A 16,507-nucleotide genomic window follows, 5' to 3' on the forward strand; every position below is an offset into this window, starting at 1 on the left:
TCTCTACGTGTCAATGTAATTGTATTCTAATTTTCTATGCAACACGGTGGCACTTTTGCGTTCAACATCTCGAAGTTTGTTTTAGTGTTTTATAAAACGTATTCATGTTTATCTGATTTTACACTTTAGAGATTGTATATGCAACGCGTTTTCAAATTAAGTAAGTTTTAATATTCTATGCAACGGAATAATGCTTATCTGCTTCTTTATTTCAAAGAATGCGATATCTACAGTTCAATGCAACCGTACGGGGCTTCTGTGTCAAACTAATTGAGTTCTAAAAATCTATGCAATGCTATGGCACTTCTCAATTCAACGAATCATAGTAAGTGTTCAATACACCGTCAAGGTGGCCGTCAGTGGCTATTTGTAAAATCGAACCATTAGACGTTGTTGATGTTCGCGTTCTTGCACAAAACCCACCAGAATGTTTTTCTGTAACCAGCCGGAGAGTGGATTCCAGAACCTGGGTGTCCAGGAAGTACCCATCCCCACCTTCTCGTGGTGGAACCTGGGCGTCGGGCTTGCCCGGCGGCTAACGGGGCTCTGGAGTTATTGAATAATACTGCGACTCGGGGGTTTGGTGCATTATTAATTTGCCCAAGCTAGTCCGAGCCACATTCATAGAGTAAAATTGAATAAGACTGAGGCTGGCAGTCTGGATCATCAATAAATTTCGCCAAAATGATCCATCCTAATTCAAAAAGGGTCAGAGTGAGCGTGTTCGCGTACACGTAGTGAGTTCGCCTCCCCGAGGTTCCCCGTGGGTACTCCGGCGGTTGGGATTCGTCCTCCCCGACGGAGTAGCTGAAGGACTCACCCGCGGGAAAAACGCCGCGGCACATCTGGATTTTTCCATCGCCCGTTTCAGTGTGGTGGATGTAACTGGTTGGTAGATGGGTAGATCCGTCTGGGTATATCTGTATGAGGAACCACGTCCGATCACCGTTCTGGTGTAAGGCAGACAATAACCAGCCGGAGAGTCTCGAACGGTCGCTCCATAGTTAGCAGTAAACAGTACGCCGTAAAGCAGTTAAAAGTAAGCAATCAAGCAAGTGAGCATCGAGTAACTACCAGACTATTCAGAAATCCGCAAGCTCGTCAGGCTTGCACGAGGAGGAGCGCTAATAACGTAAATAAAGAATTTTTAACTACGAAACTAACTACTATAAACTACTTATAGAGCCCATCTACGATCCAGCGAACCAATGAAGTTAAACTAGATGAAGACGTAACGGTAAGTAAGCTATAAAGTTCTATACAGCGCAATTGTGTTTATTAGCATCTACATTACAAAGAATGTACACAACAGTAATTTCCACAGATCCATGCGTACGTGTTAATGCTATTGAGTACTATTGTTCTATGCAGCGCAATGGCGAATATAAGTTCTACGTTTCAACGTAAGTAAGTTGTAAAGCTCTATGCGACGTAATTATGATCATCAGCTTCTACACAACGCAGTGTGTAATTTCTACAGATCGATGCGACAGGAATGCGCTTCAAGTGTCCACGTGACAAAGTAATTGACCACTAATGTTTTTTGCAGCACAATGGTGCTTCTCAACTTCACAGTACAAAAGTAGTTGAGTTCTAATGTTCTATGCAATGCGATATCACTTCTCAGCTCTACGCTTCAAAGTAAGTAAGTTTTACATTTCTTTGCGACATAATATTGCATAACTGTTTTGAATGTCTACAGATTCATACAACAGGATGGTGCTTCCAGTGTCTACATGTCAAAGTAATTGAACTGAGAAGCGCCATCGCGTTTGATAGAATAATAGAACTTTGGCACGTAGACACTGGAAGTGCCATACATTTACACGGATCTGTAGAAATTACATACTTTGAAATGTATAAACAGATAAGCGTATTTGCTTTGTTTAGAAATGTACAACTTACTATGAAACGTTGAACTGAGAAATGCCATTGCATTACATAGAACATTAGAACTCAATTACTTTCGCCCGTATACACCAGAAGCGCCTTCCTGTTGCATGGATCTGTAGAAATTATGTACTGTGTTGTGTAGAAGCTGATAAGCGCCACACTTGGAAGCGCCATACAGTTACACGGATCTATAGAAATTACATACTTTGTAATGTAGAGGCTGATAAGCAAAATTGCAGTGGATAGAAACTTACGATTTACTTACTTTTAAAGGTAGAATTGAGAAACGCCAACGTGTTGCATAGAACATTGGAACAAAATTAGTTTGATACGTAGACACGGGCAAACGCCACCCTATTGCATGGAACTGTCAAAATTGCATACTTTATTGTGTAGAAGCTGATAAGCACTATTACGTCATGTGAAACTCTACAACTTACACGTAGTTGAAATTTTCTACACACCATACATGTGTTTATCTACTTCTGCATTTCACAGTTTGTAATATATATAAATCCATGCAACAAGATGGAGATTCTAAGTGTGTATGTGTCAATGCAATTGGATTCTAATGTTCCATGCATTGTGATGACGCTTCTCTGTTCTACGTTTCAAAGTAAGTAAGTTGTAAAGTTCTAAACAACACAATAGTGCTTACTAGCATGTACACTACAAAGTATGTAATTACTACAGGTCCATGTAACACAATGGCGCTTATAAGTGTCTACATGTTAAAGTAATTGACTTCAAATGTTTTATACAACGTGTTGGCACTTTTCTGTTCTATGTTACAAAGTAAGTGAGTCCTAAAGTTCTATGGTAAGCAATATTTCTTATCTCCTTCTACACTAATGTTCTATGCAAAGCGATGATATTTCTGAGTTCAACAGTCAAAGTATGTAAGTTGGAAAATTCTATGCAATGCAATAATACTTATTTGCTTTAACACTACAGAAAATGTAATTTCTAGAGATCCATTCAATGGGATGGCACTTCTATGTATCTACATGTCAGAGTAATTGAAATCTAATGTTCTATGCAAAGCGATGGTGCTTTTCAGTTTAACATTTCAAAGTAAGTAAGTAGATAATTTCTAATCAACGCAATAGTGCTTATCAGCTTCTATATTGCAAGATATATAATTACTACAGATCCAGGTGAAGGTATGGCGCACCTAGGCATCTACGTCCATGCTACGCCATGGTGCTTCTCAGTTCAACCTTACAAAGTAAGTAAATTGAAACAATCTATACCTTAATTGTGATTATCTGATTCTACATTTTAGTGTGTATAACTACTATAGTTCCATCTGTAGTAATTGATGGCGCTTCTAAGTGTCTACCTGTCAAAGTAATTGAGTTCTAATGTTCTATGCAACACTATATATATGGTGGTTCTCAGACTGACACTTCAATTCAAGCAAGTTCTAGTGTTCTATGCAACGCAATAATCCTTATTAGCCTCGAGACACCAAAGTATGTAATTTGTACAGATCCATGCTACAAGATAGCGCTTCTAATTGTTTATACGTAAAAACCATTGAATTCTAATGTTCTGCGTAGCGGTATGATGCTTCTCATTTCCACGTTTCAAAGTAAGTAAGTTGTAAAGTTGTATGTAACGCAATTGTGCATATCGGCTTCTGCAGAACACAGTATGTAATTTCAACAGATCCATACAACAGCATGGTGCTCCCAGTGTCTACGTGACAAAAGTAATTCAGCTCTAATGTCTGTAATCCTGCCGTTACGAGCTTCAATCCTTTATGCTCGCTTCGCGTCGTCGAGAAGGCCGCCTTAAGGCTGCTGGTACGCGGAGGAGTCCTAACGAATTTCTGAAAGATTTTTTTCATACCTGGACACGTGTACTTGGTAACTTTGAGAAATCTTACGCGCCAACTATCGACGTATGTTTCATCCATAGGAACGATATGTCGTGCCGCCTAAAACTCCGTTGAGCGATGAAAGCTGCCACGGTTCAGCGACGCCCACGTCTCTTTCATCGGAAACGGTTGTGTATCGACTTGTTCGAAGTTAGTACCAAGAGACTTAAAGCTCAATAAAGATAAAAAGGTGGATCACTTGGCTCGTGGATCGCTGAAGAACGCAGCTAATTGCGCGTCAACGTGTGAAGTGCAGGACGCATGAACATCAACATTTCAGACGCACATTGCGGTCCACGGATACTATTCTTGGACCGCGCTTAGCTGAGGGTCGTTCACGTAACCAAAATACTGCTTGCGTTGCGTTCCGTCGAATCTTTTTTTCCTCCGGTGCTCGAACCTGCTCGCCGTCGTTCATTCTCGAATTAAATTCCGAACGTTTTTGAGTTCGGGTGGCACCGAAAAGGAGGAAAAGGGGCGATATGCGACGTACGAGCGATCGTTGGACGTTCATCCGAGTCATTTGTGGCCCTGTCGAAGCAATCTGCAATTGGCAACGTGTGTGCGCGTGCGGCGTGCGTAAATGTGTTCACAGAACTCGACGGTGTGTCGATCACGGACTCGCGTGAGTTCTTCGTGACGTGGTGAGTCGTCATTTAGCGTTCGATGCTGTTTAAAATGAATTTCTTTTTATGCCATCACAAGATCGAGAGACAATCTCGATCGAGAGAAGAAATATACAAGAGGGAGCGCCATCGTCGTAACACGAGGGACAATGATTCAAATCCGATCCTTCGAATTTCTCCTCGTATAGCCCCAGGGTTTTTCGATCAGAATAACCCGTTCTCTCGCACGGACCGTCACTCGAACATAGGTCGTCATTACGCCCGAAGTCGATCTCGAATTTTCATTTTCCGTATGCCGTCGATTTGTCGGGGATCATAGACAAACACACGCGTGACGCACGTTTTCCCTTCGAAGACTGATGATCTTGAGATGCCCGAATCTGACCCCAACCACGTTCGTGGAGACATGAATATATCATGCGTCGGTGCGATCTGTTTGTGTCGATCGGAACAACACATTTAGTTAATAGTGATCAATGACGTTGTAACGTTCCTGGGCAGTAACACGTATCCGCGCTTCGAAGAACTCCCGAAACGAAACTCGAATCAGTACTAGAATCAGTACTACACGAATCATCTACTTTTGGCGAAGATCGAGCTTTTCTTCGACGAGGTGCCGCCTCGGCACAGCAAAGTACTACTGCTGCTTCGTTATCGAGACGGGACCTCGCGACCAAAAGCCCGTCTTCCAGTACCCAGAAGCAGCTTGCTAGGGTTACATCGTATATTATTCTACGCGTGCGTTCCCTTTTATTTCCCACTCACGCAGCAAAGAGATTCGTGCGGGCGCTCCAACTCGGCCTGTTCTTCGTTGTAAAGGATCAGGGTAATAAAATTGAGGAAAAAGGAACTGCTCCGTTTCGATCTCTGCGGACGGATGTTAAAGAAATGCCGGTAGCTTGGTCGTCTAACGAGAGTCACGCATTTTTTTTTTTTTTTTGTATTTTTTACGAATCGTATATAAAAAGAATAATGACACACAAAAGATATTGGCACGGTGAATAAAACGCTTCTACGAGAATAACGGAGGGGTGTGTAGTTCTTCCTGCCGGTTTCTCGAGCGGTAAATTAAAGGATCGCTGTGTCAGAGATAGACGAAAGTTCTTTTCGTCGTCTGCCGTCCCCGTTCACCGATGCTCTCTCGTCATCTTGTGCGTGCGTGCGTGCGTGCATATATATATATAGTAGACGCACAACATTCATTCGTGCCGAAAGACTAATCGAACCACCTAATAGCTGGTTCCCTTCGAAGTTTCCCACGGGATAGCTGGCACTCAAAGTGTCATACTTGAACATATCTGTGGTGAATCCCATCTGGTAAAGCGAATGATTAGAGGCCTTGGGGCCGAAACAATCTCAAACGAGCTTGAACTATGAAGCCACGAGATCTCGGATCAGAATGTGTGGGCCAATTTTGGTAAGCAGAACTGGCGCAGTGGGGTGAAACAAATGCAGCCGAAGCAACTAGCTCTGAAAATGGATGGCGCTGAAGCGTTGCGCCTAAACTCCGCCGTCAGTGGCAAGTGAGAAGGCACGCGAGCGTCGATCCTTCATAAAGCTCTGACGAATAGTATAAGCGTCCAAGTTCCCTGGAAACCTCAAGGAGATAGGGTTTGGAACGCGAAGAGCACCGCAGTTGCAGCAGTGTCCACATCTTTTCCTCGGATCTTGAATACTCAGGACCAGGGCCACGTGGAGGTGTCGCGCCGGTTCGTACCCATATTCGCGCAGATCTCCAAGGCGAAGAGCTTCTAGTCGATAGATTAATGTAGGTAAAGGAAGTCGACAAATTGAATCCGTAACTTCGAAATAAGGATTGGCTTTGAAGAGAGGGGCGTGTCGGGCTTGGCCAGGACGTGGATTTGGCTGGCGTGCCGGGCCTGGACGAGCTGAACGGGCCGCTGCTTCCTGCATGCGAAATCCGAAATCCGAGATTGATCCCGTGCCTTGGTCTCCCACGGTTCTTTTTTGCTGCGAGGCTTCAGCGGCGGTTCGCCGTAACTGTCGTCCTTTTCGGCCGCCATTCAACGCTCAGCTCAGAACTGGCACAGACTAGGGGAATCCGACTGTCTAATTAAAACAAAGCATTGCGGTGGCCCCCAAGAGTGTTGACGCAATGTGATTTCTGCCCAGTGCTCTGAATGTCAACGTGAAAAAATTAAAAAACGCACAGGTAAACGGTGGGAGTAACTATGACTCTCTTAAGCAGATATTACCCTTAGGTTATTAGCATCTTAGCGATCTGTGCAATCGGTTGAGGTGTATGAATTACCTTTTGATAGAGAACGAGTTGCCTGTGAAATAGCTAGTCTCGAAGAAATATGTGAAGTACAGCAAGGAGATTACTGGTTGGGTGAAATTATATCTGCGCTCGACGCTGGGTATTGTTTTGGGGATATTGAAACGGTAGTGTCTTCTTATCATGTGATTTATGGTAATGATATCACGCTAACCCGCGCTGGTATGACCTACACTTGGAATCAATTATTCCATAGTTCTCCAGATGAAGTCCTGGTTGTATATGGGAACAAAACATTTAAAATGTCAAGGACACAGAAGGGAGAAATTCTCTGGTAGCGTGCCCCTCAAGGTTGGACAATATCTTCTAGTAGAATCTGCACAGGTTCCATTTGGCAATAAGAAAAGAGCATTATTTTATGAGTTGCGACTGGCTATTGTAGATCCTACATACAACTTCATCAAAGCTAGTGCATGGAAAGGAGTAGCAGGAATGAGCGGGTGCCTGAAATGTAACTCCAAAGGGGAAATTGTTTCTATTTACGGCCTAGGGAATATCGAATCAAGGAGGATCCTTAGTAGTCGCCACATCATAACAGCCGACGAACCTGCAGCCCTCACTACTTTAGTACCCGATATATCAATTGATGTAGTCTCTGAAAATTTCTTCAAGACGGCAGTTACTGATCAGTTAGGAAATGACCTAAAGGAAGGCAACATGCATTATTTGTTAGAGGCCCCTACGGGTCAATTTTTTACGGTCAATCTAATGAAAATGACTAAACCTCGTTCCGTTGTATACTTGCTGCAACCCACAGTGGCAGCGGTTAAGGCCGCGTACATTAGAATTTGTGACTTACTAGATCTGTCTAGTCATGGTGCCATCTCACATACACTTTAGGATATGTAGTTGATCAGCGACATGAAGATTCATCAGATACGGTGGACTATGGGAGGAAGAAATTAGTTATATTGTTATATGGAGCTGCATTGTGCAAGACACAACAGATAGAAAACAATGCGGATTTCATATTATAAGCCGAATTACATTGTCGATTTGATCCGACTGTGATAGCAGGCGATTTGCAATTCACAAAACGAAATCCACCTTATAAATGTGTGTATTTGACAGCGATAGTACTGACAAGAAATAGGTCTCAACGCTTGGCCAAGGGAACTAGATATGAGATTAAGGAGAATCTAAGATCGAGCCTGTTGTTTTGGGTAACGCCGCCAATGATGACTGGTTTGTCATACCTGGGGTAATCAGCGTTAAGCTAGAAGGCTTCTCAAAGGAATGCAAGATAGCTATAGCGATAATTAAAAAAGGGTGTATAATCTTTTTGTCAACTCGGAATGATTGTGACAAATTATTAACTTATGCTTCGAGGATGTGTAGAGGCAGAAGGGAATACATTGCAATCCATGGAGGTACGACCTTCAACTTAGAAGAATTGTCTTCGTCATTGACAAACCGTCCCGGGTTGTAGTGTGGTTATTGATTTTCTGGAGGAGATGCAGCCTAACACCGCACTATTGGGTGGAGATAATGGCTCAAGTTATCGCTACACATTAAACCCAGCTCTGTTGGGTTGATTGGCGATAGTGTTGTTGTACTGGGTGTGACTATCATAATATTGGGTTCTGTTTATCATCTCGCTATCCGAAATATTAGTAGGCATGTATCTTCAGTGTTTCCATTTAGAAAGACATGTGTCGCTAGTCATTGTAAGCACTTGACGGACATGTATGGACTTGATTTGGAGGCGACAGCAATAGCTAAAACGTTTGTAGAAAGCGCTATCGAAGCAGCCGTGAGGCGCAAAGAAGGGTTTAAGGCCTGGATCAAGGGAGCAAAGATGCTTATTAGTGACCCAACACTCTGTTGAAATTCCAATGATGAGTGTCATTTCGACCTGACCACAGGGGTGCTAAATGTGATAGTAGCAGTGGTCTTGCTGGTCATTCGAAGCGAATTGCGTGCAGCCAAATATCAGTCTGAAGTGTCCTGCAAAAATGCTAGGCAGCCAGACCGTACAACTGCTGACGTGGAGAATTATTTCGAAAGTTTTGATTATTTTGCTTTGAACGTGCTCTGCGTAGGCTCCGTTCTTGCTAGCCCCAGCTCTTTACTATCTATCGCGATTGCATGGATAGGCAATTGCACTCGCAGGGGCGAGATCACAAAACAGTGTTTCGATGATGCCTTCGAGGCCTATGCAGGTGTCCCTACTGTACTTGCTATAATCTCTGAGGGCATAGTGAGTTTAAGCCGAAGTGATGGCCATGAACGTCACTCAATGGACCTATTTACCCTAGCATTAGGCGTGCCCACCTTCATTATCGGCTTGTCCGGCTGCCTATTTTGGGCTAAAAATGCTGCGGTTGTGCACGCGATCACAGATTTTTGGAATAACCTTACGAATTTTGTTAGCTTCGTCTAGCATTATGCCAGGGATTGTATATATGGAATGGCTAGTCGCTTAGGTGGGTCTATCGGCAACAGTATCGTAGCCAAATTCGTTAATTAGTTGCTAAATTGGTGTAAACCTAAGACAGACAATTTAGTCATAAGCGAGAAATTTACAATGACTAGGGCGAAGCCATAAGAAGTAGACAATTGATTTTTGAAAGGAATAAATTAAGGAGGCCTTAGTTTCATTCAGCGGCTGCATTATTCGAGATCAATCTGTAACTCCGATAGATATGGCAACGTGTTGCCACTGTCATATCCAAAATTCGTGCGTGATACCAACCAAGGTCTGTCGTTGTGTAGAAAATGTGAGTCTACAGTGCCGTTCGAATTTTTTTGTGTAACGGCCGAGGATTTACATGATATAGTACAATGTTTCACTGCCAATGTTATGCTTACTAACGCTGAACTTGTCTTAACCAAGGGAGATTGCACGATCAGACTTGAATGGTCTTATAATAGCAGTGTGGCGGTTCATTTTGTCCACGTGACAAAGAATATATTTAGCTTTAGCTTTTTGTTAATAAGCACGCCGCATGACACCGGAAGTTGTAACTATGTTCTCGCGTATAGAGTATCAGGAAAGTTGCTTAACACTATTTTTTCGAAATTGGCCTGTTTACGGTTAAGGCCGTTCCCGTACATACTACCGCAATGAACGTTGCGCGACGTACGCGCGAAGCGAAGAGAGTTACAAAGTTAAAAGTAAAAGAAAGAAAAGCAAAGCGAGAGAAGGAAAAAAACGGACAAGCCGCTAACACTTGGCGTTTAATAATATAATATTAAACATCGAGCGTCGGCGGCTTTTTTTATGACTCGCCGCAAAGCAATACGCCGCTGGTACTTTGCAAATAGACGGTCGGCGGCATGAATAGAATAGACATGATTAAAAAAAAGATTTGCATATATTCAAACATAGCGAGCCGCCGGCCGGCGGCCGCGTTCTTTTATAGCCAAACCTACACCGTATAGTATATGCACGGTGTCCAAGTCACATCACTCATAGTCAAGTACGCAACGGTACGGGTTTAGGTTTGGCTAGTAAAGAATTGCGCCCGAGATTGACTGCAAAATACATATCTCGGACCGAGAAGACGAAATCAACACTCCCCGGTGTCTTGAAAATATTCGGATCGGGATTTGAAAATCGTATATACTCGATACTTTACAAAAAATTCCAGCCGAGAGTTGAAAATCGTACGTACGCGATACCTTGAAAAAGTTCCGACCGGGAGTTAATATTCCCATCGAGAGGTAGGGATATAGATTGTTTCGCTATGTTCTTGTTAATTAAACCGCTGACCTATAAATTTTTTTTTAAAAACCTTAATAAAACCTATTGATTATACTTACCGTCGCATTATTTAATCAAATTAAACTACACGTTCGGAAGATTTTTACAATTTGTTGATAATTTTTATATATAGACAAATGGTTTTTTGGAAAAATATGTTGTAACAGACAGAGTAGGCTCTATACAAACTTAGAAAAGGTGTCCCGTGTCGATTGCCCAGCGCGCGCTTGATACGCGCCAGCTCGCCTGTGATAGGCAAGATATAAAATATACATCAGTGTGACACAATTGTCCGCGCTTACCCATCATCGATGCCCAGCATGTTTTCGCAAGAGATGTTCGTGCTATAGACGATTAAAGGTGTATATCTCTCGAAAATCAGCGTGAAAATTGTAAACGCGCTTGCTCGTCGATGCTTGTCGATGATATCACAAGAGATCTCCGTGAAGTAGATGATGTGCATTTCAATGTGGAGTGTATACGCGCTTACTCGACACGGTTCAGTTGGAAGGTCTTTGCATTGAAAACCACAAATGGGAACCATGAAATTCGAGAGGGAGGTTGCAATACCTCAGCGAATTGTTGAAGTTATGTGTTCAACGTAGGATATTGCACCGAAATAAATAATGTGCTCGAGCGAAATCCAAAAGAGAACCGCCAGCCGCAACCACTGCACTGCCAATAACGAAATTATGTGAACGATGTTCATAAATAACGAAACGGTATGCTCATAACAATCGGTGACTTGAAGAGAAGCGACAACTGAAAACATGTTGGAAACTACTATGAATGATGATGATGATGATGATGATGATGATGATGAAAAAGTAAAAAGGAGTAACGAATGGTACGGTTCCCTGGTTGATCCTGCCAGTAGTCATATGCTTGTCTCAAAGATTAAGCCATGCATGTCTCAGTACATACCGAACTAAGGTGAACAACGGTAAGGTCGACGATAACTAAGGTGACGGTTTCTTAGATTGTACACGAAGTTACTTGGATAACTGTGGTAATTCTAGAGCTGAAACATGCAAATCAGAACTCCGACCAGAGATGGGAGGAATGCTTTTATTAGATCAAAACCAATCGGTGGCGTGCGGTTCGTCCGTGCGTCCATTGTTTGCTTTGGTGACTCTGAATAACCCACACAGTTGATCGCACGGTCATTTAGCACCGGCGACGAATCTTTCAAATGTCTACCTTGTCAACTGTCGATGGTAGGTTTCGCATCTACCATGGTTATAACGGGTAACGGGGAATCAGGGTTCGATTCCGGAGAAGGAGCCTGAAAAACAGTTACCACATGCAAGGAACGCAGCAGCCGCGCACATTACTCACTCCCGGTACGCGGAGATAGTGGGGAAAAATAACGATACGGGACTCATAGGAGGCCCCGTAATCGGAATGAGTACACTTTAAATCCTTTAGCAGGGATCAATTGGAGAGAAAGTCTGGTATCAACAGCCGCGGTAATTCCAATTCCAATAGCGTAAATTAAAGTTTTTGCGGTTAAAAAGCTCGTAGTTGAATCTGTGTATCACAGTGTCGGTTCACCGCTCGCGATGCTTAACTGGCATTATGTGATACATCCTACTGATGGGCTTAGCTCCTTCGAGGGCGATCCAACAGACATCCCATCGCAGTGCTCTTCACTGAGTGTCGAGGTAGGCCGGTACGTTTACTTTGAATAGATTAGAGTGCTTAAAGCAGGCTATTTTCGTCTGAATAGTATGTGTATGGAAGAATGGAATAGGACCTCGGTTCTATTTTGTTGGTTTCCGGAACCCCCTGGTAATGATTAATAGGGACAGATGGGGGCATTCGTATTGCGGCGTTAGAGGTGAAATTCTTGGATCGTCACAAGACGGACTAAAGCGAAAGCATTTGCCAAAAATGTTTTCATTACTCAAGAACGAAAGTTAGAAGTTCGAAGGCGATCAGATACCGTTCTAGTTCTAACCATAAATGATGCTAACCAGAGATCTGCCGATGTTTCTCCGATGACTCTGCAGGCAGCTTCCGGGAAACCGAAGTTTTTGGGTTTTGCGGGAAATATGGTTGCAAAGCTGAAACTTAAAGGAATTAACGGAAGGGCACCATCAGGAGTGAAGCTTACGACTTAATATGGCTCCACACGGAAAACCTCACCAAGCCCAGACACCGGAAGGATTGACAGATTGAGAGCTCTTTCTTGATTCGGTGGGTGGTGATGCATGTCCGTTCTAAGTTGATGGAGCGATTTGTTTCATTAATTCCGATAACGAACGAAACTCTAGCCTGTTAAATAGACGTAACTTATGGTATCTCGAAGGCCCACGGCTTCAGTCGGTGGGTTTTTACTATCAACGTACAAACAAATCTTCTTAGAGGGACAGGCGGCTTTTAGCCGCACGAGATTGAGCAATAATAGGTCTGTGATGCCCTTAGGTGTTCTGGGCCGCATACGCGTTACACTGAAGAGTAACCCATTAAACCTCCTTCGTGCTAGGGATTGCGGCTTGCAATTATTCCCCATGAACGAGGAATTCCGTAAGCACGAGTCATAAATTCGCGTTGATTACGTCCCTGTCCTTTGTACACATCACCCAGCGCTACTATCGATTCAATTATTTAGTGAAGTCTTCGGACTGGTACGCGGCCAATGTCTTAGCATTACCGATGTTATTGGGAAGATGACCAAACTTGATTATTTAGAGGAAGTAAGAGTCGTAACAAGGTTTACATAAGTGAACCTGCGGAAGGATCATTAACGAAAAGACGTAACAAGGAAGAATGATATATTGATGAGCATGGAGGAAGAATCATCATAAAAGAAAAAGTCGTTTATCGACCAAATAGTAGCAAATACAAAAAACACTTCCTTCGATCGCATAATGCCTGGAGAAAGTCGGATTACGTGTAGAGGTACTAAGCCTTCCGTTCCGCGTCTCACTGTGTTGGCATGGCAGCCGATCGAAGCGAGAAAGCGGAGCTCTTTCAAGAGCTCGAGCCAGAGGACGAATAGTTCAATTCTCTCTCGATTTCGAGACGAGGAGTTGCATATTTACATACAAAAATAAAGTGCTCGCGTGTGGCCTTGGTGACCCGCGGCACCGAAAAATGAAAATAACGAAATGGTAAATGTGCTCGCGTGTGGTCTTCGTGACCCACGGCACCGAAAAATGAAAATGGCGGAATAATAAATAATGTGCTCGAGCGAGCCTCATCCACTGCACTGCCACTCAAACAAAAACATGACCATTGCATGCATTGCAAATACTTAATGGCATGAAAACATTACATCCACTGCTGGAAGTATGTAACTCCGCCTCGTGTTTTAACTTTAGTTCAGTTCTCCAGAGAGAGTGCAAGGAAAAGGTCACTTCCAGTGAGTGGAAATGAAGAGTATTATAGAAAATAAATTCCTTTCCAACCTCTGCCAGCCTAAGTGAATTATCGATATGGTTAAATCATTGAAAAATATTATAGTTGCCGTCAGATCCAGTCGAGTCGAATACCAAACGATTTTAATTGCAATGAAAAATAATCAGCCCCCCGCGACAAAGTAGTAGTAGTAGCTTCAGTGTCAAGTGGATTATTCTAATTACCGAAAAATAACAGTGCAATTTATTTATTAATTGCAACATTTTATCGAAAACGTCAATTTATTGGAACATAAGACCTCCACGATGCATGATTATTGTTCTCCAATATTCTCGAGAATAAAATTTGATAACTGCATCTTTTGTTACCATGAATCCCGGCAAAGTAACCTACGCTAATGACGGTGTGCTCTGTGAAGTATAGTAACTGCTGTTGACTGAAACTTATCAATTTTTAAAACTGAATCTTTCAAGATCCATCCATCTGCAGCATGGAAGCGTACATTCGATGTGGCCTATCCTTTTTTATAATGTATATCGCGGACACACTTAAATCGCAGTGTAATCGTTTACCACTAATAATTGCGCAATTTTATGAACTTTATTTTTGATGAAAAAGTAAATTATTCAATCGCAGATAGGAATTCTCTCCGTATCAATATCGTCCCCAATTGATTAAAACATACCACGACCTTATATATTGCTTATGCTTTCGTTGCATTTTCATTCTTCCGTTTACAAATTGCTTTCGCGATTAAAAATACGTGGAACAACGTTGCGAAAGTAAAGTTTCAATGGTAAACATATGCTTGATACCGCAGATAGGGTTAAATAATTTATAACCAGGATTTGTGAGCAGCTCCGAACGAAATGAAAGAAGTAGCGTTCCATAATAGTCCGTAGGAGCAGCCACTAGGTACTATTCCGAGGACTGCCTAAACGTCAATTAACATATTACATCTGAATTTCGAAGACCTACGTCGGTAATGTGATCGAGATGAGCTGTCCGCATTTTGCCAAGGAGTGTCTCTTGCTCAAGCCAATAACATTAAACTATAATACGTTAAACTACCGGCGTTAGCTTGATCAACCCAAGTTAAACCCGGTTTAACTGCTATTTAAGTACTGTTTTTTAAATTCAGTGTAATCATCCGACGCCATTAGTGCTCATGCATTTTCTTCGAACAAACCCCTTATCTATAACATTCGGATACATACTCGCGGTTTTAACTAATGCTTGAAATAGTGTACAATATCATTTGCGAAGCGCAATAATTATTACGTCCATCAATTTTCCACTGCGATTCTAAATATCATTTTTTTCTTTTTCATTCTTCTCCAACGTATACTGTATTTCTTGTTTGTTTGCTTAAAATGGCAAAGAGATATGGAAATATATGTTTGAATTCAATATATTATCTCTATATATTATAACTTGATAAAATGCTATTCGTGACGCAGTTTTATGAAACTATGGATATTCGATCAAGTAATGGCATGCGTTTATGCTTTCAACTGACGTTTTTATTTATTTCCATTATATGATTGTACATTTTTTTATCGAATGCATCCACTCATTTATTTACAGACACATCTCACACTTATCTACAGACACACTTCCTCTGTATATATTGAACTTTTTGAAATATTAATTATACAATTTCATGCGCCTCTCTTTCTCTCTCTCTCTCTGTCTCTCACTGGAGGATAAGAGATTAATTTTTGTACTTGGTTTCCAACGAAAACTAACTCGAATATGTTAAATGATTAATTGATTGTTCGTTAAGATAGGAAACGAGAGTGACTTTCGAATGCAAATGCTTTAGGTGAAAAGGGTCTGGGAAACTTCGTGGCGAGATGATTGCAACGGACCCCGACTCGCTGACGTCGCAATCCTATAGAAATTCTGTCTCGAGGCCCACTTGAGTTTTTTGGGAAAGTTCGGAGACACTTTTCTCGTGCCTTGGGAATGCACGAGAAAAGAGCAGTCTTTGACTAACGCTGCAGATCAAGTTTCAAAGATGATTATTCAAATCAAATTTCATTGATGAAATAACCGTGTCTTGTTATTATCACTTTAATTCTGCTCCGCTTTTTATCCAAGTCGCTACGTTTTTCTATCTCGAACTGATTCGTTTCCTTTATTTTCATCGAAAATACATCGATTATCTATCCAGTTTGATAGAAAGTAATTCTTCTTATCGATTCGCTGCTTGTTAACGACGCGTTTCCTATCGCGTTTGACCCAGTTACTTAATTACCCTCTTCATGAAACAAAACGCTTGCTCGCTTTTTTCCTTTTTAACGTTCTTCTATCTCTGTATTAAAAAATGAAATTACAGAATTGTACAAACCATCATGCTTTCTGACATTATAACTTTTATTGATATATGACTTGAAATATTTTAATTATTTAAGAGAACGTGTATTTAACAATTAAATAATTTCGGATTATATTTGTTTCGTCTTGGGACAAACTGTCTTGCTTGACTGGGAATGGTTCGTGTAATGATTTTTCTTTGTCTCTTGGAAAACTCTCTTCATCACATAAGCCTGACAAGTTCACAGGTTTCCAGATTGTTTCGTGGCGACTCGACCCTCACTGACTGTAAGCCAAGCAAGCGGTTTCCTGTATTATTCTCCGGCCGGGTGTGAAAAACAGTTCGGCGGAACACGAACAGATCGCGTAAGAACAATGATATCAACAGTTTGTTGATGAGTCGTTGTATTCGACGCAAT

At 41.9% G+C, this 16,507-nt stretch overlaps 1 protein-coding gene and 2 pseudogenes across 1 annotated transcript; all 3 read left to right on the forward strand.

Annotated features, from left to right (window-relative positions):
* Window positions 1-3,954: 3,954 nt before the first annotated feature.
* Window positions 3,955-4,109, forward strand: LOC143431408 (5.8S ribosomal RNA; annotated as a pseudogene).
* Window positions 4,110-11,176: 7,067 nt separating this feature from the next.
* Window positions 11,177-12,529, forward strand: LOC143431363 (uncharacterized). The gene is made up of 6 exons (XM_076908035.1): window positions 11,177-11,322; window positions 11,399-11,534; window positions 11,670-11,762; window positions 11,838-11,875; window positions 11,950-12,070; window positions 12,326-12,529. The coding sequence occupies exons 1-6, from the start codon at window positions 11,177-11,179 to the stop codon at window positions 12,527-12,529; spliced, it is 738 nt and encodes a 245-aa protein (XP_076764150.1).
* Window positions 12,530-12,703: 174 nt separating this feature from the next.
* On the forward strand, window positions 12,704-13,100 carry LOC143431364 (uncharacterized; annotated as a pseudogene).
* Window positions 13,101-16,507: the final 3,407 nt, after the last annotated feature.

This window comes from Xylocopa sonorina, chromosome 17, assembly GCF_050948175.1.
Source record: "Xylocopa sonorina isolate GNS202 chromosome 17, iyXylSono1_principal, whole genome shotgun sequence".
Classification (NCBI taxonomy): domain Eukaryota; kingdom Metazoa; phylum Arthropoda; class Insecta; order Hymenoptera; family Apidae; genus Xylocopa; species Xylocopa sonorina.